Source organism: Bubalus bubalis, chromosome 13 (assembly GCF_019923935.1).
Source record: "Bubalus bubalis isolate 160015118507 breed Murrah chromosome 13, NDDB_SH_1, whole genome shotgun sequence".
NCBI lineage: Eukaryota > Metazoa > Chordata > Mammalia > Artiodactyla > Bovidae > Bubalus > Bubalus bubalis.
The window spans coordinates 53,344,376-53,371,531 of NC_059169.1; the positions used below are offsets into that span (position 1 = coordinate 53,344,376).

The 27,156-nt window shown below is 41.0% G+C and overlaps 2 protein-coding genes across 4 annotated transcripts in view; one reads left to right on the forward strand and one right to left on the reverse strand.

The window, feature by feature from the left end:
* Positions 1-27,156, forward strand: part of MPHOSPH8 (M-phase phosphoprotein 8) — a 43,689-nt gene that overhangs the window by 10,137 nt on the left and 6,396 nt on the right. For 2 of the 3 annotated variants that reach the window (XM_025262781.3, XM_006046085.4), the window contains exons 3-9: positions 13,130-13,951; positions 17,763-17,862; positions 20,718-20,978; positions 23,895-24,020; positions 24,100-24,188; positions 25,139-25,279; positions 25,897-25,983. In XM_025262781.3, coding sequence (XP_025118566.2) covers positions 13,130-13,951; positions 17,763-17,862; positions 20,718-20,978; positions 23,895-24,020; positions 24,100-24,188; positions 25,139-25,279; positions 25,897-25,983 — 1,626 coding nt within the window. The remainder of the gene's footprint in view (positions 1-13,129; positions 13,952-17,762; positions 17,863-20,717; positions 20,979-23,894; positions 24,021-24,099; positions 24,189-25,138; positions 25,280-25,896; positions 25,984-27,156) is intronic. The other variant, XM_025262780.3, reaches the window with a different exon arrangement.
* The window catches only part of PSPC1 (paraspeckle component 1), a 92,823-nt gene continuing 83,916 nt past the window's right edge, over positions 18,250-27,156 (reverse strand). Inside the window, exon 10 of the transcript XR_006639894.1 lies at positions 18,250-19,212. The gene's annotated coding sequence lies outside the window, so the exon portion shown is untranslated. The remainder of the gene's footprint in view (positions 19,213-27,156) is intronic.

Here is a 27,156-nt window from a genome sequence, read left to right on the forward strand (position 1 = left end):
AAGGAAAATGAAATATACAGCGTTTATTGTAAGCTCTGTATAGCCAATTGATTCTCATAGAATGCTTTCATTGATTTTTGCCAAACTGTTCTTTCTGTAGCCAGCCTGTGATTGCAGGTGACAAACAGCTATAGTTTGGACATGTTGATTAAGTTACAAGTAAGAAGAAAGTGGGGAGAAAAGAGACGAGGTGAAATTTTGTTTGTCCATGATGTGAACATTGTGTTTTTGTATATCTGAGGAATACCTGTTGCACTATTCACATTACTGCTGCAGATACAACACACGCTTTTATATTTAATCAGCTTTCAATTCAGTTCAGTTGCTCACTCATGTCGGACTCTTTGCAACCTCATCAACTGCAGCACACCAGGCCTCCTTGTCCATCACCAACTCCCAGAGTTTATGCAGACTTATATCCATTGAGTCGGTTATGCCATCCAACCATCTTATCCTCTGTCGTCCCCTTCTCTCACCTTCGATCTTTCCCAGCATCAGGGTCTTTTCAAATGAGTCAGCTCTTTGCATCAGGTGGCCAAAGTATTGAAATTTCAGCTTCAACATCAGTCCTTCCAGTGAACATTCAGGACTAATTTCCCTTAGGATGGACTGGTTTGATCTCCTTGCAGTCCAAGGGACTCTCAGAGTCTTCTCCAACACCATAGGTCAAAAGCATCAATTCTTCGGCACTCAGCTTTCTTTATAGTCCAACTCTCACATCCATACATGACCACTGGAAAAACCACAGCCTTGACTACACGGACCTTTGTTGGCAAAGTAATGTCTCTTGCTTTTTAATACGCTATCTAGACTGGTCATAACTTTTTTCCCAAGGAGTAAGCGTCTTTTTATTTCATGGCTGCAGTCACCATCTGCAGTGATTTTGGAGCCCCAAAAAATAAAATCTGCCATTGTTTCCACTGCTTCTCCATCTGTTTACCATTAAGTGATGGGACCGGATGCCATGATCTTAGTTTTCTGAATGTTGAGCTTTAAGCCAACTTTTTCACTCTCCTCTTTCACTTTCATCAAGAGGCTCTTCAGTTCTTCACTTTCTGCCATAAGGGTGGTGTCATCTGCATATCTGAGGTTATTGATATTTCTCCTGGCAATCTTGATTCCAGCTTGTGCTTCCTCCAGCCCAGCATTTCTCATGATGTACTCTGCATATAAGTTAAATAAGTAAGGTGACAATATACAGCCTTGACGTACTCCTTTTCCTATTTGGAACCAGTCTGTTGTTCCATGTCCAGTTCTAACTGTTGCTTCCTGAGCTGCATACAGATTTCTCAAGAGGCACGTCAGGTGGTCTGGTATTCCCATCTCTTTCAGAATTTTCCACAGTTAATTGTGATCCACACAGTCAAAGGCTTTGGCATAGTCAATAAAGCAGAAATAGATGTTTTTCTGGAACTCTCTTGCTTTTTCGATGATCCAGCAGACATTGACAATTTGATCTCTGGTTCCACTGCCTTTTCTAAAACCAGGAGAAGCCTGGCTTGGAGAATTTTGAGCATTACTTTATTAGCATGTGAGATGAGTGCAAGTATGCGGTAGTTTGAGCATTCTTTGGCATTGTCTTTCTTAGGGATTGGAATGAAAACTGACCTTTTCCAGTCCTGTGGCCACTGCTGAGTTTTCCAAATTTGCTGGCATATTGAGTGAAGTACTTTCACAGCATCGTCTTTTAGGATTTGAAATAGCTCAACTGGAATTCCATCACCTCCACTAGTCTTGTTCATAATGATGCTTTCTAAGACCCACTTGACTTCATATTCCAGGATGTCTGGGTCTAGATGAGTGATCACACACCATCGTGATTATCTGGGTCATGAAGATCTTTTTTGTACAGTTCTTCTGTGTATTCTTGCTACCTCTTCTTAATATCATCTGCTTCTATTAGGTCCATACCATTTCTGTCCTTTATTGAGCCTATCTTTGCATGAAATGTTCCCTTGGTATCTCTAATTTTCATGAAGAGATTGCTAGTCTTTCCCATTCTGTTGTTCTCCTCTTTTCCTTTGCACTGATCACTGAAGAAGGCTTTCTTATCTCTACTTGCTATTCTTTGGAACTCTGAATTCAAATGGGTATATCTTTCCTTTTCTCCTTTGCTTTTTGCTTCTCTTCTTTTCACAGCTATTTGGTGTGAAATAGTGATTAGTAAAACTAATCACCTTTAGTAGCATATTTCTAAGTCTGACTTGTCTGCTAATTAAAACAATTCTTAGATCACTTTATAAAGCTATAGTTTTTAATCTATAACTTAAAAGCTATACTTTTAATCTATTTTAGATTATTCACAAGTCTGATTTTATCCACTTCAGTTTTTAGCCATGTTATTGTTTTTTAGGAGCTCTTGTTGATGCTAAGGAAGGGTAACGGATTCAAAGGAACTCAGATGAGTTAAACTTCCTTCATCAGCAGTTTGGAAAAAGACTTGATGGTGGTTGAAAGTGGGATAACGTTAAAATTAATGCACAAATTTGGCTCAAGAGTTTCCTTCTAGGGGTTTATCCATTGTTTTATCTTTGATTCTTGTATTCCATACATTATTGAATTGGCTTTATTTATGAATCTTCTGAGAATTTCCTGTTTTACTGTAAGTTTCATTTATAGCTTTTATTTATAAATCAAGCCTACTCTTGTGCAGTTTCTTTTTGCTTTTAGTTTTCTTTTTTATTAGAAATAATTTTCATTTTTTAGACTGACAAATGTTCTTGAACTTAGAACTATTAATATACAGTGAAAATCACTCACAACAAAATTTCTTATTGAAGTTTTTATTTTAAGGACTAAATATTTATCCCTTCTTTCCCTACAGTTTGAATTTTACTACATACTTAGTATCTTTTAAATGACAAAAGCAATATTGGGACTTGACTGTGTGTAATGGTTGTTAATAATAATTGTAGTGATAGAGGCACCTCTGCCTGGCTAGTGCTTGTACTCTGTATGTACCAGATACCCGGCCAGCACTTTTATGGACTAGACTGAGAAAACTGAGGCTCAAATGAGCTAAGTAACTAGGCTCAGTTCACCAGTTAGTACTGATGGAGCCAGGCACTATGGTAGGCTTTCTTTTGGTTTAGGCTGTAGTTTAAAATTGATTTAAAAGAGTGGAATTACCAGTTTTTAAAATGTATGGTGTAGTGGCAGGGTCTTTAATAAATAGTTTTTAAATTACTAAGGAAATTCTTTAGTGCTTTTTAAATTTTTGTAAAGGAAATCCTTTATGAGTTCAGATTAGAGCCTTTTTTCCTTAAGTGTTTTGCTATAGTCATACTTCACTTTTCTAGAATGGGTGCCTACTCCCTCCTTCCCTATTTCTTTCATTAAAAATACATACATACAAATGCACCCATCGCACTAGGTGATTGGTTCATAGGCAGTGGCACCCCACTCCAGTCCTCTCACCTGGAAAATCCTATGGACGGAGGAGCCTGGTGGGCTACAGTCCGTGGGGTCACTAAGAGTCGGACATGACTGAGCGACTTCACTTTCACTTTTCACTGTCATGCATTGGAGAAGGAAATGGCAACCCACTCCAGTGTTCTTGCCTGGAGAATCCCAGGGATGGCGGAGCCTGGTGGGCTGCCATCTATGGGATCGCACAGAGTCGTACACGACTGAAGCGACTTAGCAGCAGCAGCAGCTCTCAAAAGTTAGACATTTTGATTGAGTTTTCTTAAATTTATCTTTAACTTTACTCCCTGATTAGTGAGATAAGTTTGCTGAAACTTTTCTCAGAAAGTCTTGACTCATAGAACACTGGCTTTGTTGTCCCATCACGTCACCAGGGCTCTGCTTCAGCCTAGCTTGCACAGGAGTCTAGATGAGAATGACTCCTGATAGACTGCTGGGTTTGAGGCTGCTGCTTAAGCTTAAAAATCCTTGTTCTAATGGGAGATGCTTTTCCACTAGAAAGTGTCTTTTTCTAAGTTGTCCTTACTATTTTATAAATAACTTAAAATTCCAGGCACTAATAACGTTTTGAATCTTTATAAGACTGAAACCTCTGTTTCTCTCTCTCTTTTTTTTTTTTTTTTTTATTTTATATTGGGGTATAGCTGATTAACAACATTGTGATTGTTTCAGGTGTATAGCAGAGCAACTCAGCCATGCATATACATGTATCCATTCTCTCCCAAACTCCCCTCCTATCCAGGCTGCCATATTAACATTGAGCAGAGGTCCCCTGGGGTATACTTGTTGGTTACCCATTTTAAATATAACAGTGTGTGAAAATGAATGTGTTAGTCACTCAGTTGTATCTGACTCTTTGCGACCTCATGGACTTTAGCCCTCCAGGCTCCTCTGTCCATGGGATTCTCCAGGCAAGAATACTGGAATGGGTAGCCATTCCCTTCTCTAGGGGATCTTCTTGACCCAGGGATCGAACACAGGTCCCAGATTATGGGCAGATTCTTTACCATCTGAGCCACTAGGGAAGCCCATATTTATACAGTATTCCCGTATTTATATTGCTATGACTTTTAACCTAATTATTAACCTAATGGTGTCGGTAGACAAGCCTATGGCAAAAATGCAACTACTCATTAACCTTTTCCCACTTTAGCAAAATAGTTTTGCTGTTCATAAGTTCTTGTGATTCTTTCACTCTAGGTGTAGAAGTAGAGAGTAGGAGAAAATGCTTCATTCATCTCATCATCACTGTTCATGCAAGAAACAGACATGTGCTGCCTGTAAAAAAACGATATTTGCCTATCACCAAAATCTTTGTCTTATGGAAAAGTGTTACCAATTCTGGGAACCCTACTTGTTCAGGACTCAGCATCACAGAAACAGAAATGGTTTCTACCAAAAAGTGATTGTTGATTCTATTCACCAGAAAATATACATCATGCAGAAATGGTATTTGTTCATTAAAATACCTTTTTTTAGCATTTGGATACCTTTATCTTTTTGCTGACCATCCGGTAGTTCGAGATTTTTTTGAAAAGCGATGAAGTACTGTTTAACGTTGATTTGCGTGATACAGTCTAGACCTTCAGTTTTAGTCAACTAAAAATCCACAGCTAGGCACTGGCTGGTTTCCTTGAGAGCTCTGATGATGGATGTTACATGACAAAGAATAACCTCTGCTGGACCATCCCAGCAACATTTTACTGCTTTTACCTTCCTGGTTTTCTTTTTTAGGGGTAGCATTTTTTTTTTTAAGTAAATATTAAGTGTCTTATATGGGCCAGACTCTTAAATGGTCGTAGTTTTATGAGAATAGATCATATCTATCTTTTGTTCTTGAGGAGCCTTACAAGTTGTCCATGTGTGATATTACTTTTAAGAATAGTTCCATATACTTGCCTTCTGCCTTTCTTTTAAAATAATTTTTTATCAGTACATATTCTAGCCAGCAAACAGATGTGTATTTTAATAATTAACCTGTGTCCCTACTCCTCAGCTAAGAGGTAGTTTTGCCTTTATTTTAAAAATTTTCTGAGGCTAGTTTTTTTAGCTTCTTGAAATACTGGCTATAAAGTAATACTGGCTAATTTGTTTTAATATAAAACGAATGAGAATTTGCACACCCAAATAAGCTTTATTTTTAAAAGTGTACATTTTGTGAAGTAAACATTTATTCCAGTAGTGCCATGAACCAAAATGTTTTTAAACTCACTGTTTTGCAGTTGTCTTCATAAGAATGTGAATGTCATGCAAGAAAATAATTTCTAATGACGCCTTAATGCATGAGATGATGGTCTAACAGTGCAAAAGTGCACTTCCAAAAGTTATTTGAGCAGTGGTTGCACTGTTGAAGAGCTCATGCTTCCCAGAGGTGATTAGCTAGAGGGAGTGACCTTGAGGGGGTGTATATTGTGCGGTGATTTTGTCATCACACCTTTTTCATCAGGTGTTGACCTAGTGGAGGAGGGTGACTGACCCTGACCTGCTTGAGTCAGCCCCAGTGTATGCCTGTTGACTTACTGTAATCATGATCAGAGCCCCCCTTCATTTTCAGATTTTCCCTAGTTTGTATAATAAATAATATGCTTGTTGTGTGTATGAAACTATTCAAGTAAGTAAAAAGATAGATTACTAGTGTACTGAAAGTGCTCAGGTTTGTGATATGTGTGGTTTTAATTTTATTCGCTTTTTAGGTATTTTGAAAGTTAACACTAATTCCTTTCTATCATCTAATACCTGTTTATCAGTTGGTAACTAATTTTTATATCCTGACTTCATTGAATCTGGCCAGTTATTCCAGGGCTGTATCACCCCAGTGCAACTAACCCGGCGATTCATTTGAAATCAGCTAGATAGTTTCACAATGTGAAGTTACACTTTTTTCTTAATACCTTCTAATATCTAATCTATTCAGTTTCTCTCAGTTGTCTCAAACAAAGCATGTCTTTGTTGACTTGATTGAACTGGGATTTGAAAAAGGTCTGGATGTTATATATCCTTGATAATCTCTGCATCTCTCTTAATCTATAACAGGCTTTTTCCTGTAACCTTCCCCCATTTTTTCCCATCATGTCTATTTGATGAAGAGACTAGATTGTTTTTCTGTTGAGTTTCCCGTATTCTAGATTTTGAGCACATGGTGTCTGTTAACGTGTTCCTCTGTCCCTCCATGTTTTTGTGAACTGGTAGCAGATGGAAGAAGCAGGATTGCACGGGAGTTTATTGGCTTTTTTATTGATATTTTGCGCAGATGGTCGTGAGCCTTGCTGTAACCTGTCAGAATGCCCGTCTTGTCTAGTTGACTCCTCTCCCGTGAGGTTAACAGAATCTCCGAGATGAGTTTCAGTCTGATCCACGTGACAAATCCTCACATTTCATGTGTAGGTTTTATGAGCCACTGATGGTCATTGCCTGGAATCATTATTTCATTACAGCTTGTGATTTTGTAATTCCGGCATTCCTTTGCCTTTACTACTTACATTACTGGGAAGATGATTCTGAGACGCTGTGGTCCTAACTGACTCGGGAAGGGGAGAAGGGAGGAGCTGAGTTGAGGTGGTGAGGTGCAGAATTGATGCATGATGGTCAGTGGCTGAGGGAAGAGCAGACTCAAGAGACAACTCGAATTACTGGATTGGGAACCTAGATACATCATGATGTTATTTAGGGAACAGCTCCAGTTTTGAACACATGAGATTGTAGTTACTTGCTTGTTGTCCAAGTGAAGATGGCCAGTCTCCCATTGGAAACATGGGTCTGGTCTGAATTGAAGAGGAAGATTTTGGCTAGAAATGTAGATTGGGGAGTTGGTGGTGTGTGGGATACTTTTTCTTATTAACTCTGTTTCATCTGATAATCTGACTATAAGATTGACTGTATTTTAGGGAAAAAAAATTCAGTTTTAGAATTCATTTAAAATTTTTTTGAAGCAGTTAGTCAAAGCTTTGTCTGTTCTTCCTCTTCGCCCCCCACCACCACCCTGCTTTCTCCCTTTTTTTTTTTTTTTTTTTTTTTTGCAAAGAAAACTTCATTAAATGCTTTGGAAAGACTGACTAAAAATGAGTCACTTAAAAAAAATCACAGTTGACAAAGAGACATTACATAATGAGGAAAGTTTAAATTCTCCAAGAAGATATAACAGTTCTTAATGTGCCCCCTTTATCAATGCAGAAAATTTAAGTAAAAACATTGTATTCTGTTTGGAAACAAGGCGTCGCCACTGTTTCAAGAAGGTGGAAGTCAGTTGTCAGCTCTTCAGGATTGAGGGAAATTTGAGAAGGTCTCCTACAGGCAAGTAGTTCTGTAGACAGGTGTCCTACAGAACTTGCTTAAAGCAGAGGGGTAGCTTTCCGGTGAGTTGCTTTCTTGATTGAGTTGCAGGCTTTGCCTTTGGTTTCTGCGTGTGTATTTGTTCGACGCAGCAAAGACCCTCTTCTGTGTCAGGGCCCGTGATACCTCAGCAGCATCCGGCAGCAGCGTTTTTGTCCCAGGTGCGCCCGGAGTCTGGCCACACTGTGCGGGTTTCCTGGTGGTTCTGGGGGGGGGTCCGTCACCGAGCTCTGTCCTGTCTTCTCGGTTTCCTCTCCTCTAATACCCCCCAGAGCCCCCCTCCTTTTCAGAATCCAGGCCAGTAGTTTTATAGAAGCTTCTTCATATTGGAAGTAGATGGATGCCAATTAATGTTAAATCACAAATCGTATTTTTAAAATTGAAATTAGATGATTTGTAGATTAAGCATAGACATTGGGCACATGTATTCTATCGGTAAGGTACATGACATCGATAGATGAGTCCTGCGTCAGTTATCTCATTGCTGGTGTTAAATTATAATTATGTGATAAAGTGAGGTCTATCATTTTTTGTTCCCTTTTAAAGGGAACTTTCCCCCTGTAAAATAGTAAGTAAGCTAATAATAAGTAACCTTTCAGACTGTGAGAATCACTTCTTCAACAACCTCTCACCCATGATTTTAAGATAATTTTGAATAATTTTGCTTTAATTGGTTATTACTGTGGTGGTTGCAAATAACAACTTTTCTAATTCTGTTTTCTAAGCTTAGTTTGTGTCCTATAAAGAACAGCTCCTCCCTCCCGTTAAATATTTTAAGTAGCGGTACACAATCTTGGAGTCTTCTTACTTGATTGCTGTTGTTAAACCAGGCCCACCCCTGGGTGGGAGGCCCTCTGGGTGAGCTCCTGCGTCCTCCTGTGGTTTCCTTGTCTGTCTGGGCACGTCTTTGCTCCCTGGACAAAGTGTCCCCATGTACTCTCCTGCTCCAGCCCTGGCACCAACCTTTATTCAGGGAATCGTGATTCTTTTTAGGGCAGAATAGAATTTAGAAAGCAAGATGCAGTTATTGCTACTGGGATATCATTATTTCTAGGCCCTTAGACAGAGATAAAGGGGAAAATACATGTTAGTTTTAAGTCAAGTTCATATTGATGTCTAATTTCAGTCCGTCACCACTGTGTCTTCCTGTCATTGTTAGTGTCTGTAGTTCTGTCTCCCTTTTCTTCCATGAGAACTCTGGTGTTCTTCAATATTATATCTAGTCATTTACTGAGCCCTGCAATAATTAGAAATTAGTTTCAGATTTACTATGCCCATTCTTACTGTGAAATTCCAAATTTATTTACAGTTGTTTTTGTTCCTACAGTGTATTCATTTCTGGTGTTGATTGTTCAGAAGTTACTTGGATTAATTCTTTTTTTTCTTTTCTGTGGTTATCAATTTGATAAATAGGTTATTTGATGTTGTTGATTAGTACCTGTTTTCTCACATCCTTCGCTTTCCCTCCACACCCAGTTTGAAATACGGATCTCTAATGACAAATCTGAGTTTCTTTCTCTTATAAATGACTTGGTCTTTTTTACCTGATGCCTCAAATTTTTTTATTTTCACTGTTTTGTATAAACCAAAATTCAACTGAGTAAATTTGAAGCTCTAATTGGCTTTATCCAATTCATGAATTAGACAGCATCTATCTAACAAACAGAAGGATGCCCCCAGGAGCTCAGGAAAGGAAAGGTCGTTAATTGGCAGATGGAGACGATTCAGTTCAGTCGCTCAGTCCTGTCCGACTCTTTGCAACCCCATGGACTGCAGCACAGCAGGCTTCCCTGTCCATCACCAACTCCTGGAGCTTGCTGAAACTCGTGTCCATTGAGTCAGTGATGCCATCCAACCATCTCATCCTCTGTCAGCCTTCTCCTGCCTTCAGTCTTTCCAAGCACCAGGGTCTTTTCCAGTGAGTCAGTTCTTTGCATCCGGTGGCCAAGGTATTGAAGCTTCAGTTTCAGCATCAGTCCTTCCAATGAATATTAAGGTTTGATTTCCTTTAGGATTGACTGGTTTGATCTTGCAGTCCAAGGGACTCTCCAGAGTCTTCTCCAGCACCACAGTTCAAATGCATCAATTCTTTGGCACTCAGTTTTCTTTACGGTCCAACTCTGAAATCCATACACAACTACTGGGAAAACCATAGCTTTGACTAGATGGACCTTTGTCGGCAAAGAAATATCTCTGCTTTTTCATATGCTGTCTAGGTTTGTCACAGCTTTTCTTCCAAGGAACAAGCGTCTTTTAATTTCATGACTTCAGTCACCATCTGCAGTGATTTTGGAGCCCAAGAAAATAAAGACTGTGAGACTATTTCAGACCAGATCACCTTCCCTCACGGAGAAGCTGGGGGTCCTATTAGGGCAAGTAGTACCCTTCACCAGTGCTGATCAGGAAACTCTAGACTGCTGGTTTATAATTCTGAGTGTGGTTAGATATTTGTCTTGGTGGGCTTAGGATCAGCGACCACATTTGGGACCTGTTGTTTCTTTCTAACAGTAGGTGTGTCTCTCTTGCATCCTGTTCTTTTTAGGTTAATTACTCTGTTCCTTTGTCTGCTTTCTCTTATAACAATTTAATAAAATACCCTGCTTTAATCAATTTATATTGCTTATATTTATATGAATTACTTTTTTGAAATTTTAGGAGGCAAAGGAGAACAAGATAGTATTTTTCAGCTTCATGACTGCTGAGCAAGCTTTATTTATTTTATGAAGAATCAGACAGTATAACCTCAGACTTTATGAGGGGTTTTGGGGGCTCTAGTTTCACCCTGCCACCACCACCATTGTTGATTAGTCACTAAGTCATGTTCGACTCTTTTGCGACCATATAGGCTGTAGCCTGCCACCACCATCACTTATATATCAATCTTCTATTTTCTTTCCCCTTCTTTGTTTGGAATCTGATCTCAGCAGTTTCTCATGGTGGGGCCTTTTCCGATACACCTGGCAGGGAGCATCGGCTGGTTACTCTAGCGAATGCTCAACCTGGGCCATCCCTTCATGGTCCAGTGCCCAGAGCTCCTGCCCTTTCAGCAGCTCCCTTCCCGGTGACCCGCTAGACTCTTGAGTGATTTCTTCCATTCTCCTTGCTACCTTTGCTTGCTCCTGTGTGGATATTCGTACCACAGGGGTCTTACTGCTGTTACTAGTTTGTTCCTAAAGTGAAAAGTAAAGTGAAAGTCACTCAGTCATGGACTATACAGTTCATGGAATTCTCCAGGCCAGAATACTGGAGTGGGTAGCCTTTCCCTTCTCCAGGGGATCTTCCCAACCCAGGGATCAAACCCAGGTCTCCCACGTTGCAGGAGGATTCTTTACTGCCTGCAGTGTTTGTTCTACCAGCTTATATTCTGGGGTTCATTGAAACACTTGGACACTTAATTTTGTTGTAGATGTTGTCTGTGGCATGGGGTGGGGGGCGGGGGTTGTTTTGCTGTCCTGGTGAAACTGTGTACCTCAGGTTGGGGCTTGAACCCACTGTCTTTTTAAATCCCTGATCATACCTGGGACTTAATGAAGCTCAAGTACTTGATGTCACAGAAAGAATTCAGTGAGAGACAAAGTGATGGGTAAGAAGTGAGTTCACTTAGAAACAGTCCACAGAGTGAGGGCCATCTCAGAAGGCAAGAGCAGCCCCAAGCTATGAGATTGTCAGTTTTTATAGGTGAGTAATTTTTTTATACTCACCTATATTTTTTATAGGTGAGTAAGTTTTTATAGGCTGATAAGTGGGAGGAGTATTCTGGCTGTTTTGGGGAAGTGGTGGGGATTTCCAGAAATTGGACCACTTGTTGACCTTTTGTGCTCGACCTTGGAACTGTCAACACTTCCCGGGTGGCTCAGGTTCCCTGAGGGGCCCAGGTTCAATCTCTGGGTGAGGAAGATCCCCTGGAGAAGAAAATGGCTACCCGCTCCAGTATTCTTGCCTGGAAAATTCCATGGATGGAGGAGGAGTCTGGCAGACTACAGTCCATGGGGTCGTAAAGAGTCAGACATGCGGAGCCACTAGCACTTGACTTTCTTGGAACTGTCATGGTGCCTCTGGGTATGTCACGTGGCCTGCTGGTGTGTCACAGTGAGAGTACACTGAGGCTCAAGGTCTAGTGGAAGTCATCTTCATCATCTTGGACCTGGTTGTTCATTGTCAGTCACTTAACTCATGTCCAACTCTTTCGGCCCCATGAACTGCAGCACACCAGGCTTCCCTGTCCTTCACTATCTCCCAGAGTTTGCTCAAACTCATGTCATTGAGTCAGTGATGCCATCTAACCATCTCATCCTCTGCTGCTCCCTTCTCATGCCCTCAGTCTTTCCCAGCATCTGTGTCTTTTCCAGTTAGTCAGCTCTTTGCATCAGATGGCCAAAGTATTGAAGCTTCAGCATCAGTCCTTCCAATGGATATTCAGGGTTGATTTCCTTTAGGATTGACTGGTTTGATCTCCTTGCTGTCAAAGGGACTCTGAAGAGTCTTCTCCAGCACCAAAATTCAAAAGTATCACTTCTTGAGTGCTCAGCCTTCTTTATGGTCATTTGTACATGACTGGAAAAACCATGGCTTTGAGTATACGGAACTTTGTCAGCAAAGTGATGTGTCTGCTTTTAAATACGCTGTCTAGGTTTGTCAGACCTGGTTAGTTCTAACCATTTATGTCCTCTCCTTGGGCCATGTCATTCTTTTAAAGACTGTGCTGTACCCCTCTCCTTCCTGTTTCACTAGTCGCTTTTTTATGAAGTGCTATAGGAAGAGTCAGAAAGTTTTGCCAATGCCACTGCATTTCCACTACCTTTTTAAACTTGGTGGTGGTCTTTGCTGAAGCACCACAGGGAAAACTTAAAAATACACCTATCTTTATTCTCCCTCTTGTCCTTCCCCAAGTCACTTAGAAGAGATTGTGGGGAAATAGGACCTAAAAATGCTTTGCATAGTGTTTTTATATCTAGACAGATACTTAATTCTTTTTTTTTTTCTCGTGTAGACAGATACTTAATTCTTAAAGGGTTATTTTGACATCAAATAAATAAATCGTTACAAATTACTTATTGGTGTTTTGGAAATTTTGAAGTTGAAATTATACAAAACCCACCATACATATGATGTTAGGACCTACAGCAGCACTGATAATTTCTGTCCCTCTTTGTTTGTCTATTTCCTTAAATTGATGTTTATTGTCACCTCCAAGACCTATTTCTTAAGTTAGCAATGTAAGTAAGTTATACAACCTCAGTTACATAAACAATTTTAAGAAGTTGAGAAACTGGAGGAAAAAAAATTCCTACCAGATTTCATTAGTACGAGTATTCAAAACCTTTTAAATTACTGTGTTCTTAATGAGTTTTTAAATCTTTTTTATACTTTATAGAGACTGTCCTTAAATAATGACATATTTGAGGCAAACTCTGATAGTGATCAACAGAGTGAGACTAAAGAAGACACTTCTCCAAAGAAGAAAAAGAAAAAAGTAAGGCATAAGGAAGAGAAAAGCCCCGACGACCTGAAAAAGAAGAAAGCAAAGACTGGGAAACTGAAAGACAAGCCCAAACCAGACCTGGAGAGCTCCTCTGAATGTTTGGGTTTTGATTTAAGGACAAAGAAAAGAATTTTGGAAGCCAAAGAAGAATTAAAGGAATCCAAAAAGCCCAAAAAAGATGATATAAAAGAAACTAAGGAGTTAAAGAAAGTTAAAAAGGGTGAAATAAGAGATTTAAAGACTAAAATAAGAGACGATTCCAAAGAAATTAGAAAAACAAAAAAAGAGAAATGTGTTGAATCTCAGGTGGACTCTGACCTGGGTGTACTTAGTGATTCCCCGCTTCAGGAAGAGGACTGTGAAGATTTACAGGTTGACAAAGGAGAGGAGAAGCAGAAGTTTAGAGGTGCTAAAGATAAAGCTGAGCAAGAAGCCAGCCTAGATCCTGCTTCTGACATACAGCAGGATGGCAATGTAAGTGCTGATGAGGACGAGGTCAAAGCAAGGAGGAAAAAAAAGAAACCGAGAAGGACAGAGGAACTTAAAGAGAGCAAAAAGCTAGAAAACAAGAGCCTCTTCTTAGAGAAGAAAACTACACAGAAAAAGCAAAGGAATCAGGACAAAGGCCAGAGCAGCACAGAGTTGGATAAGCCAGTGCCTGCCTCTGCTCTGACACCGCCGAGGATGTCCAGGCCCACAGATTCCCCGGGGGAGGTGAGTACGCAGGTCCGGGTGGAGGATGGTTGGATCCCACGAAGGTTTGCGTCTGACAGAATACAGGGACGTTCCACTCAGGCTGGTTGGTGCTCTAAGTAAAGACTTGGAGACAGTGGAGCACAGCCTATCCTCGTTTCGTTTCACTTAGCAGATAGTGCGTTTTTTATTAGACTGAAGGTTTGTGGCAACCCTGTATCTGAGCCGGTCTTCCTATAGCATCTGCTCACTTCCTGCCTCCATGCCACATTTTGGTAATTCTTGCAATATTTTAAACTCTTGTTTTGCTTTTTGGCCACCCTGTGTGGAACTTTCCTGACCAGGGATGGAACCCATGCCCCTGGAGTCTCAACCACTGGACCACCGGGAAGTCCTAAACTTTTTCATTATTACTGTACTTCTTACAGTGTTTGTGATCAGTGATCTTTGATTTTGTTTTTGCAAAAGCTGAAGGTTCAGGCAACAGCCAGCATTTTTTAGCAATACAATATATATTTTTAATTAAGGTAGGTATGGCTATTTTAGACATAATGCTGTTGCACACTTAATTCTATAGTGTAAATGTAACTTATATGCACTGGGAGACAGAAAAATTATAACTCGTTTTATTGCAATGTTTGCTTTATTTCATGGATTTGAAGCCAAGCCTGTAGTATCTCTGATGTGTGCCTATAAGAGAAGTTCTTCTACCATTACAGAGTTAATACTTTATCGGGAGATTTTCTTCTCCCTCCTAGATTCTAGGTTGCCTGGCTGCTCTAGAATTGAACTGACATGAAGCAGATTAACATGGGGAAAATTAAAAGTTTACTAACACATACACATGAAAGAGACCTAGGAAAACTGAGTAACTCTCCAAAATGGATGAAACCCTCACCTCAGACACCACCCTCAGCCAAAGACAAAGGAGGATGCTGAGGATGGGGAACCAGTCCTGGGAGGAGAAGCACCGTAAACAAGGGCGAGGTTGCCACACTGACTGGTGAGTCCTCGCCTGCCACTTGAGAACTCTTAGACGCCCTTGCCAGAGGAGATTTCCCTTAGAGTTGCAAATGTCTCTCAAAAGGGTGGCTCTGACTTGACTTTCAGAGTTTTTTCCTTGCCTGCTGTTACTTATCAGTAACCAGCTTAAAATAGTTAAAATTGCCAAAGAGACTATTCCCCTGCTCCCCTACTAGTCTGTGCTGTGCTTAGTCGCTCAGTCATGTGCTACTCTCTGCAACCCCATGGGTTGTATATAGCCTGGTATTCTCCTCTGTCCATGGAGATTCTCCAGGTAAGAATACTGGAGTGGGTTGCCATACCCTCCTCCAGGGGATCTTCCCAACCCAGGGATCAAAGCCAGGTCTCCTGCATTGCAGGCAGGCAGGTTCTTTATCAGCTGAGCTACCAGAGAAGCCCTGGTCTTCCCACTAATCTGACTGGTGGGAAGCAATTATGCTAATGATCCCGCTTTTGAAAGCGCCTCAACTTTTCCCTTAGTCTAATCCAGACTTTCTTTTGGACTGACCGCAGCTGGAAAACTGGGGGCTAATTTGTGAACAAGTCAGGGTTTTTAGAGGAATTCAGATATGATGTAGCATTGTGAAATACAGCTTAGAGCTTTGTTGGCTTATTCTATTAGCTTTTCACATCCTACTTATATTTTCCCCATGTTCTTTTAAGAATATACCACTTCTGGAACTTCCCTGGTGGGTGTGTTAGTTGCTCAGTTGTGTCTGACTCTTTGAGACCCATGGACTATAGCCTGCCAGGCTCTACTGTCCATGGACTTCTCCAGGCAAGATTACTGGAGTGGGTTGCCATTTCCTTCTCCACGGAATCTTCCCGACCCAGGGATCGAACCTCAGTCTCCTGCATCGCAAGCTTATCCTTTACCATCTGAGCCACAGTGGACTCTCCTGGTAGTCCAGTGGCTAAGACTTCCATCTTCCGCTGCAGGGGGTGCGGGTTGGAAACTAAGATCCCACATGAGTGCAGTGAAGCCACTCTACCTACCACAGCTTGTGACGAAGAAAAGGGCAGCCTTTATGGGAAAGGCCCCAGGGCAAGGAGAATGGGTGTGGCTCCTGCTTGAAAACCCCAACTCTCCAGAGGGTTTCAGCATAGCATTTTTAAAGGCCCGGGGGGGGGGGGGGGGGGGGGATGGTGGCAGGACCTGTGATCAGTTGTGCACAACTCTGGTTCATTGATGGTGAGATTAAGTGGTGGTGTCATAGGGTTAATATTGATCCTTAGATTCCATTAGGCCTGGGAGGGCCATGTCTTCATGGTCCTTCATGGTCATCAAGCAGTTAACACCTTCCCTTTGGTGGGGGATTTCACATCAGTAAAAATACACAGGAAGTGTGCACCAGACACTGTTACCCAGGTTCTCCAGAGTGGTTAGCTGCAGCAGATAAGGGGTGTGTGCGGTGGGGGGGGGTCTGCCCTGGGAAGGCCCCATGGGGCTCCAGCTCTGTTATTAAACTAATGCTATATCAATAACCTCAGATATGCAGATGACACCACCCTTATGGCAGAAAGTGAAGAGGAACTAAAAAGCCTCTTGATGAAAGTGAAAGTGGAGAGTGAAAAAGTTGGCTTAAAGCTCAACATTCAGAAACCGAAGATCATGGCATCCAGTCCCATCACTTCATGGGAAACAGATGGGGAAATAGTGGAAACAGTGTCAGACTTTGTTTTTTGGGGTTCCAAAATCACTTCGGATGGTGACTGCAGCCACGAAATTAAAAGACTCTTACTCCTTGGAAGGAAAGTTATGACCAACCTAGATAGCCTATTCAAAAGCAGAGACATTACTTTGCCAACAAAGGTCCGTCTAGTCAAGGCTATGGTTTTTCCTTTGGTCATGTATGGATGTGAGAGTTAGACTGTGAAGAAGGCTGAGCACCGAAGAATTGATGCTTTTGAACTGTGGTGTTGGAGAAGACTCTTGAGAGTCCCTTGGACTGCAAGGAGATCCAACCAGTCCATCCCAAAGGAGATCAGCCCTGGGATTTCTTTGGAAGGAATGATGCTAAAGCTGAAACTCCAGTACTTTGGCCACCTCATGCGAAGAGTTGACTCACTGGAAAAGACTCTGATGCTGGGAGGGATTGGGGGCAGGAGGAGAAGGGGACGACAGAGGATGAGATGGCTGGATGGCATCACTGACTCGATGGACGTGAGTCTGAGTGAACTCTGGGAGTTGGTGATGGACAGGGAGGCCTGGCGTGCTGCGATTCATGGGGTCACAAAGAGTCGGACACGACTGAGTGACTGAACTGAACTGATACTAGCCTGCCTAGTCATGAGGGAAAAAGTTAAGAAAATATAATAGTTGGGGACTGTTAAATATCCACTGAAATATTATGAGGTCAGCATAGCAAAAATAGAAACATTTACAAAATGTTACAGTGAAGAAAACCATACATACATGCGAACACAGTCAAGTAAAAATATCTATGCAGTGTAAATAAAGAAAAATAAATTTTAAACAACAAAATTATCTGTAAAATTACAGAGATCGAGGGACAATGTGGAGAATTAAAAACAGTTATGTTTGGTTAGTATGACTGTAGATGAAGTGTTTTGGAATTTTATTATTAGTAATAAAAATTTCTTCAAGGAAACTTGGTGTTGGGTTTTGAATGTGGTGTTTTATGAATTGTCGAGATTGGGGGTAAACTTGACCAAGGAAGCAGTTGACGTGAGTCGTCGGGTCATGCGCACAGTTCATAGAAGGGGGGCCTAATGCCAGAAACCTGTTTTCCAGTTTTCAGAATCAGTATCAGCTCTGTGTTTGGGGTCTTACATGTGTCTTTTTCAGGAGAGAGAGACCAAAAAATATGAACCCAAAGAAAAATACCAGAAAAAGCAAGATTTGGACAAGGAAGAAAAAGGCCGAAAAGAGCCCAAGGCATTAAAGAGTGAGTGAATAGTGACATTTGTCATTTATGTTGGTCTTTGAGACAAAGAGTCTAGTTCATTGTGAAGACAGACTCTCTTCTAACCTGCAAATTTTGTTCACTGGGGACTTGAGAACATTATGCTACTGTTGTTTACCAGTAATCTTCGTTTATTACATAATGTATATTATTAGTATAACTAACTCCTCCCCCATCTAATCATGTTGTTCTTTTTCCTTTTGGGTATGAGATGAAATACGTTATCCTCATTTTTTTTTTTTTAACTTTAGTTTTTTAATTGAAATAGTCAGCTTACAATGCTTTAGATTCTGGTGGGAATACATTATCATCTTTAAAGAGACAGGAAATTAGTTTTGACAGAAAAGTAAATAAGTATCTCTTCTAGTAGATGCTGAGATAAACTGTTTAATCAATTTATTGTGTTTAGCTCTGTGTCATTTGTATAAATACAATTAATATACATTTTGATCACATCAAGATTTAACTCAGTTAAGAATCTATAGTGCCTGTTAGTATTAGAACAAGTACTTTATAAAACATTCACCATTACAGTGTTTGAATAAAACTGGATATTTCAGTTCACACACCAAAAAGTACTTGGAAAACAGGTTCTTGTGGAAGCAGTGATTTCTAAGAGATGGTTGATTTCTTGAGAGTGTTCTCCCACAAACTGTGTACCTGAGGTAATACTAAAAGTGAGTTTGGGGTCTAAACCTCAGTTCAGACTTGGCAGGAAGTGGCAGCTTTGATGGAATCTGGGAAGGAACAGCTTTGATGGCTTGTGTGCAGGTGAGTGTGATGTAGAGACTGTGCTTCTTCATGGTGATACTGCAGCTCTAAGCCTCTCTTCAGAGAGTGACTGGAGATTTAAAATATTGTAAGATTAGAAGTCATTAGGAACTTTTTCTTCCTCTGAGTATCTGTCAGTTTCAGGTACATTTTTACTGTGAATGTTCAGTCTGTTCCTTAAGTTCAGAAGGCCACACCTAGAGTCCGATTTTCAGTATCCCTGCTGCTAAAACCTACCTGCTTCCACCCCAAGTCCAAAAGGTGCTATGGCTGGGACTCTGCCAGCCTCACAGTGTCTGCAGTTTTTCAGAGTCTATTGACCGTAACCTTGCAGCTTATATGTACCTGTGCTTCTGTCTGATCTTTGGCACCCAGCCTCCAGGACAGAAATAAAATTGCATTTGAGGGTATATTTTGAGAGTGTGTCAGAATCGGTGAACATGAGTCTTTACATTGCATTATGCTGTGTTACAATGGATTCAGCATCCTCTTCATACAGTAGCTTGGAAAGATACCAGAATTCAGTTGCCTTCAGATTTAAATGTGGAAAAAAGGACTTACCTGTGGAAAAAGGGAAGAATGGTTAACACTTTTATTTCTGAACATTGAATGAGGTGTTCCACTTGCTATTCTCTATTTTTGTTACTGGACTGGTGTTCTATGTAAATAATCAGGATATTCAGAGTTTAAATGTCTGGGACAAGCAGCTTTAGTGCTGCCACTGTGGTCTTATGTTCTGCATATGTCGTTTTGTTGTGTCATATACTTGGTGAGGTTTCCTCAAGGCACATAGAAAACAAAATTGGTAAATTGCTCAGATTCCTTTCACTGTGATTTGGAAATGATACATCTTTATAGAATGAGAGCTTTATTTGGACTACCTTTCTTATTGAGAAAGAAAAGGTTTGATTTGTGTTGGTTAGCACTGCATTCATGTAAAGCTTGCTTTTCCTCTGGTCACACCGTGTTGTGAGTTAACCAGGATACCTCTACTCATAGCAAACTGTCAACCCACTCCAGTGTTCTTGCCTGGAGAATCCCAGGGACGAGGGAGCCTGGTGGGCTGCCATCTATGGGGTCACACAGTCGGACACGACTGATATGACTTAGCAGCAGCAGCAGCAAAACTGTTTAAGCCTATGCAGTTCTTACAGAGGAAGATAAATGAGAGATGTCACCTAAAAGTACTATTGAGAAGGTATTCCTATTTAACATAAAAGAATTCAGAATTTAAACAAAACACCTGTCTGCTGTATACCTAAAATTTATAGTTGTTCACTCTGTTCTGTTCTACCCCTTTTGGGGGTTGTTATTACAGATCTGCTGCTTTGCCAGTCTTCTCTCTGCTTTGTCTTTAAAGCGAGTGGATTATCGCAGGCATCAGGTGCAGTGTTGCTGGGCCACAGTCAGTGTGCTGACACCCTTTCATCTCCCAGTCTCCGCCAAAAGTCATTTTTGTACCAGGTCACTTCTGGGCATGGTGGAGGCGGTGTCTCAGCAGAAGGGTGGTTGGTGACATGACTAGGATTATTCTGAGGCTCATGGGCTGTGGTCACCTTTGTCAAAACTGCGAGTAGTTCAGACCCCCAGAAGAAGAGCCGTTCACTTTGGCTGTCCTTTCTAAGTACGGAGCAGCCAACACAAAGATGAATGGAAAGGCTTCATGGCTGTGATAGTCAACCTGATCAGGCTTTCTAACCAAGGCAGATATTAGTAAGAATTAAGAAAATATCCAGTACTTTGGCCACCTCATGCGAAGAGTTGACTCATTGGAAAAGACTCTGATGCTGGGAGGGATTGGGGGCAGGAGGAGAAGGGGACGACAGAGGATGAGATGGCTGGATGGCATCACTGACTCGATGGACGTGAGTCTGGGTGAACTCCGGGAGTTGGTGATGGACAGGGAGTCCTGGCGTGCTGCGATTCATGGGGTCGCAAAGAGTCGGACACGACTGAGCGACTGATCTGATCTGAAGAAAGTATCTGTGTGGTTTTTTTAAAACACCCAGATTTTCTTTTGATTACAAAGAAATTAGTGACTCATAATCAATTTTATTTTTTTCCAGTAGCATTTAAGGAAATCAGAAATGCGTTTGATTTGTTTAAATTAACTCCAGAAGAAAAAAATGATTTTCCTGAGAATAATCGGAAGAGAGATGAAATACCGCCAGACTATAAAGTCACAGAAGACCACAAAGCCAAGGAAAACAAGCCGTCACTTAAAGAAAGAAGAAATACAAGAGATGAGACTGACACGTGGGCATATATAGCTGCAGAAGGTGACCAAGAAGTTCTGGACAGCGCGATCCGAGTGGAGGAGAGTCCTGGTGAGTTTGTGTGACTGTCTGCATTTTCTCAGGGCTGTGTGCAGAGCTCTCTCCTCACCTTCCTCTCCTCTCTGCAGTTGTTATGGTCTCGGGATGGAGTAGAAAACTGTTTCAGTCTATTTTCTGATTCCCTTTAGAATAGCTCAGCACATTTACAATTACAGAGATTTTTGGTTTGCTACCTTATCTCCTCTTGTCAAGTTGTCTGATTGTATCTCTTACTAGATTGCTTTCAGAAAACTGTCAAAATACAGACTTTGTATTCTTCCCTTTCAACTTTGTAGTAAATAACACTAAATGAGGTTATATTGTGAGTGCTGTTCTGAAATACTGGAATTAGCTGAGGAGGCAAGGGCTGTGTATAGAATGAGGAATAAAAGTATATTTATGTATTTATAACTAGGGCAGGGGTTTAGAGATTTGTCTGATAAAATTATAAATCTTGTAAAACAGTTGAAGTTTTGAAATATTTGGGGATATATAACAAGCTAGATGTTAGGTGACCCTCTTACTGCAAAACACCTAGGTTCTGGGATCCTTGGTAACATGATTGCCCAGCTGGTTGGAAACTGGGTTAGTTTCTTCAGCCAGCATACGGTGGGGGTTGCAGGGGCCAGGAGGGTACTGGGCTGCCCAGATGTCAGATAGCAGCACTGCTGTTGAGACACCAGGCAACAAAGAATAGTCCCTCATCAGGAAGATCCCCTGGAGAAGGCAATGACAGCTGATTCCAGTATTCTTGCCTGGAGAATCCCATGGACAGAGGAGCCTGGCAGGCTACAGTCCATGGGATCATAACAGTCAGACATGACTTAGTGACTTACCAGCAACAAATACCTTTTGGGAGGTGGGGCTACTATACACATATGTTTGTATATATAATCTGGAGAGTAAGCCACATCTTTGTTTTCAGAGGACAAAGGTGTGCAATTAAAAGTCAGAGACAGAGTCTGTCATACAGAGTGAAGTTAATCAGAAAGAGAAAAACAAAATATTGTATATTAGTGCCTATTTGTGGAATCTAGAAAAATGGTATGCTGGTGCTAAGTCACTTCAGTCATGTTCGATTCTGTGTGACCCCATAGATGGCAGCCCACCAGGCTCCCCCGTCCCTGGGATTCTCCAGACAAGAACACTGGAGTGGGTTGCCATTTCCTTCCAATGCATGGAAGTAAAAAGTGAAAGTGAAGCCGCTCAGTCGTGTCCAACTCTTAGCGACCCCATGGACTGCAGCCTACCAGGCTCCTCCATCCATGGGATTGTTTCTGTGTTGGGATGTCCTTAAATCCTTTTAACTTTTTTTTTCTCCAAGTATAGTTGATACACAGTGTTGTTAAAGTGTACAGCAAAGTGATTCAGTTACACATACACACATATATTCTTCCGATTGTTTTCCATTATAAGTTATTACATGATACGGAATATAGCTCCTTGTGCTATACAGTAGGTCTTTGTTTATCTATGTTATGTATAGGAGTTTGTATCTTTTAATCCCAAACTGCTAATTTAGTCCCCTCCCCTTTCCCCTTTGGTAACCATTAGTTTGTTTTCTGTGAGTCTGTTTCTGTTTTGTCAGTAAATTCATTTGCATCTTTTTTTTTTTAGATTCCATATGATATTTGTCTTTTTTATGTCTGACTCACTTCACTTAGTATGGTCATCTCCAGGTCCATCCATGTTGCTGCAGATGGCATGATTTCACTCTTTTATGGCTGACTAGTATTCCTTTGGATATATATATGTATATACACACACATATGTGTACACACACACATTTTCTTTATACATTAATCTATCGATGAACATATTGGATATTTAAGTTGCTTCCATGTCTTGACTGTTGTAAATAGTGCTGCTGTGAACATAGGGCTCCATGTATCTTTTTAAATTAGTTTTCATCTTTTCTAGATATATGCCCAAGAGTAGGATTGCTAGGTCATATAGTAGTTCTGTTTTTAGATTTTTGAGAAACTTCCATATTGTTCTCCATAGTGGCTATATCAACTTACATTCCCAGTTTTTAGAAGGGTTCCCTTTTCTCCATGCCTTCTCCAGCATTTATTGTTCGTAGATTTTTTCTAATGATGGCCTTTCTAACCGATGGGAGGTACTGGCTGTAGCTTTGATTTGCTTTTCTCTAATAATTAGCTATGTTGAGCATCTTTTCCTGTTAGTCATCTGTTTAAATCCTTTAACTCTTACCATCAAACATTTGTGCCTTTCACTGTTTAAAATAGTACAGCCATTTTGAGTTCTTCCCAAATGTCCTCTATTCCACTGCCAGTTAGGGAATAAAGATTTTCATCCCTAGTGTTGATGAGCCCATGGGTCGGACATGGGTTGGAAACTAGCACTTGCATCCCTTGTAGTGGGGGTATCTCAGGGCCCTGGTGGCTGTGGGGCTTGGTGCGAGTACTTGCAGGGGGAGAAGCTTGAGCCAAGTCTGACAGGATCACAGGCAATGACTTATTTATATTTAGAGTGACTTTACCTACATGAGTATTGGAAGCAGTGTACATTCGTCCCTTGTGTAACGTTAACCCTCTGTCTCGGGCCCTTCTGGTTGGGGAGGGCTGACCAGCTGTCCAAGAAGAATGGCCAAAGGAACAAATCACAGGGCTTCCTCTTACTGAAGCCCTGTGATTTCTCGCTTTTTTTCAGCTACTAAAATTCATGTTACTGTTTTACAGTTAATAAGATACCTATTAGTCTTTATGCCTCTTCATGTATGACATCTAAAAGTGGACAATTCATATTACTACCCAAAGAAAGTCAGAAATTTAATGAGAGACTCAGATAATGACGTAAGTTTAAAGTGTAACATTTGGGTTAGGACACCATATGCTTAAATAAAATGGCATTGTATTTTTTATAGTCCATAAAAGTATATCTTAATAAGGCTCTTCTGTGTTGCAGATGGCAGACAGCAGGTTCTGAGTCTGGGCATGGATCTGCAGCTGGAGTGGATGAGACTGGAGGACTTCCAGAAGCATCTTGATGGAGAAGATGAGAATGTTACTACAGCGGATGTGATTCCAAGCAGTGAGTAGTTTTGGAATTATAGAGATCTTCTTCATGAATCTAGTTATTGAAACCTAATTTATCTTTTCTTTCATTTTAGATTTATTGAGGGATGCTGTGAAAAATGGGGATTATATTACTGTGAAGGTTGCACTTAACTCAAGTGAAGAATATAACCTGGACCAAGAGGTGAAGTGTCTTTGTAAAAATCTGATGAAAGGAAGATGCAAAATAGCTCTATTAAAATAACTCAGGTTTATTCTTTAACTATAAAAGTAATACATTTTCACTTTATAAGAGTCAAACATTGTAGAAACATATAGTAGAATTACAGTTCTTGTAATTCCAGCCATGTATAAATGCCCTTTAGTTACCATGATATGCCTGGTTTTGTCTATGGTTTAACCTCTGCATTTTGAGGGGAAAGTGACTCCTTGTTTTGTCACCATTTGTTTTTGATTGATAGTTGCCTATTTACAGCAACTGTCCCTCTTTCTGTTGTTTTGGGGGTTTTTTTTGACCATGCCCTTGGCTTGCCAGATTTTATTTCCTGGACCAGGGATTGAACTCATGCCCTCTGCAGTGGAAACACAGTGTTAACCACTGGACCTCCAGGGAAGTCCCCAATCTTTTATTATTGTTGCTGAGTTTTTTCACACTGATTTATAAGCATACTTAAATAGAAGCATATTAACCCTTTCTGTTTTATGTTTTTGAGTCTTACTGCTTGGTGCTTGGGGAGATTTTTATTTTTAGGTAGTTACATCATTTGATCTTTTCCTTTATGGCTTTTGGTTATCTAATCTTGCTTAGAAAATATTTTTATATATTCCTTTTTTTTTACTTTTCTTGCTTTAATTGTGGACTTTTTAGGTTTAATCCCTTAGGATTACATTAAAGTAGATTAATTTGGCTCAGAATTGACATGTTAACATTTTGAGTCTTTTTTTGAGAAATGTATCTACTCTACATTCATTTAGCTCATCATTTCTTCTCTTAAACCAGATTCTTTGGGTTTTTTCTTCATGTAGTTCTTGTACATTTATTTTAGATGCATTCATACAAATCATCTTATTATGTTCATTGGGATCTTTCTCTCCCACACTTTTGCTACCACGTGTGTAACAAAACCAACACAGGATTCGAGCGGGATGACACTGCTGATGCTCGCGGCTGCAGGAGGGCAGGACGACCTGCTGAGGCTGCTCCTCAGGAAGGGGGCGAAGGTGAATGGTCGGCAGAAGAATGGGACTACAGCACTCATCCACGCCGCCGAGAAGGTGGGCCCTGCAGCATGCTGTGCTTTCACAGTCTTGGAGACAGATCTGTGTCTGCGGGGCAGTGTGCTAGTCACGCAGTCACATAACTTAGTTCAGTTCATCTATGACTTGTCATAAATCAGTGTTTTTATTGACAGTTGTACTTTGAAACTTCCAAATATCGTCTGTCTAGTTGGAGGTGATTTGTATTGAAAAAGAACTTCTGATTAAGGTATTAATATTGATTTAATTCTTAGAATTTTAAAAAATCTTTTCCAATCTAAAGTATTCCTTTGGTTAATAATTTAATTAAAATAGTCCCATGTTATCTTATTAAAGGACTGAGATGAAGAGGTTCTTTATCTTGAAATCAGTGGTTAAACTTGAGGTTGAAGTTGCTGGCAGACAGTGTGTGGCTGTGCAGGGTGCCAGCGGGAGGGGCTGCTCCATGCAGGGTCCTCCTGGGACCCTGGAGGGCGGGGGCGGGAGGGAGGAGCGAAAGCGGTGGTCTAGGGTATTCACCAACCTGCAGGAGATAGAATCTGAGTACTTTTGCTAATGGCTAGAAATTTCAAAACATCTTGAAATATCTTGTAAAGAATTTGAGGGGATTAAATCCTTTTTTTTTTTTTTAACAGAACTTTTTAACTACTGTGGCTATTCTTTTGGAAGCAGGAGCTTTTGTAAACGTCCAGCAGAACAATGGTGAGACGGCACTAATGAAGGTAAATGCCTCCCTGGGAGCATGTTCTCCACAGGACCTCCCACTGCCACTGTACTGGGACTGGTGATCAACGGGGACAAGACAGTCTGTGGACTTGAAGGGGTTGCAGCTGAGTGACAGAAACAGTCCCAGAAAGACGGAGTTACTGGGTGTGATGAGAGGAAGCACATGGAGCTGTGGGCTCTGTAACCTGGTGGCCAAGCTTTGTGGATTCAAGCTGAGTCTTGGAGGGAAGCTGGCAGCTGGCTCAGCTGCATCCTGAAGACCTAGGTTGGCTGGGATAAACCATGTCAGTGGAAGGGGACAGGGTGTGCCCTGCAGAGACCTGGGCATGGAGCAGATGGACGGGGATTCGTTACTTCACATTGGTGACTTCATCTCCTTGGCCTCAGGTTTCCTCACCTGTGTGTGGATTGTGGAAGCTTGGAGAAGCTCTCCACCCCCACCCACAGCTCCAGGTTTTCTGGCCTGAGGTGCTGTCCACCCAGCAGGTCGTGACCCTGTTGTGGAGGCTGTGGCTCCCGCCGCCTCCATGAAGGGAGAGCTCACCAGGGGCTGGTGGCTGCGGTTCCTCTTCTAACCTTCTTTCCTGAGTCAAGCAGATGGTCAGACCCCTCGTTCACCATGGGCCGGACCCTGAGGCTGTGCTGGACTCTTTGCCATTCTTCTTCCACACTAGGGGGTTAAAACTTGTTCACTGCTGGTGTTTCTGTTTCATTTTTGGTTCATAGAAAAGTTTATTTTGTTCAGGCACCCTCTTGAATTTTAGTTATCCTTTATGTGTTCCCATTGAAGTATGTTTAGAGCATAAGTGGCAGCTGAAAGCATGAATTTAAAACTTATTGAGAAATCACCAGGCACATTCTAAACAACAGATATTTAAATAGGAGCATAAAGGGTGTGTGTGGAGTGTGGGGTGCACAAAACTGTCTACATCTGTACCAAGGAAGTAGGAGTTCATTCAAATAGCAGCTGGGAGCCTTCAAAAAGTTTAACCTCGAGAAAGACTTAATCTGAATAGAGGCTGGACTTTGATGCTGCTGTGTAATATCCCCCATTACAGTAGGTGGCATGGATTGGTTTGCAGACTTGTAATAGGATTTTTATACCTACTGTAAATGCTCAGGTGATTAACATGTGAATCTTAAGCTCAGGAGAGAGGTAGGCTAAACTC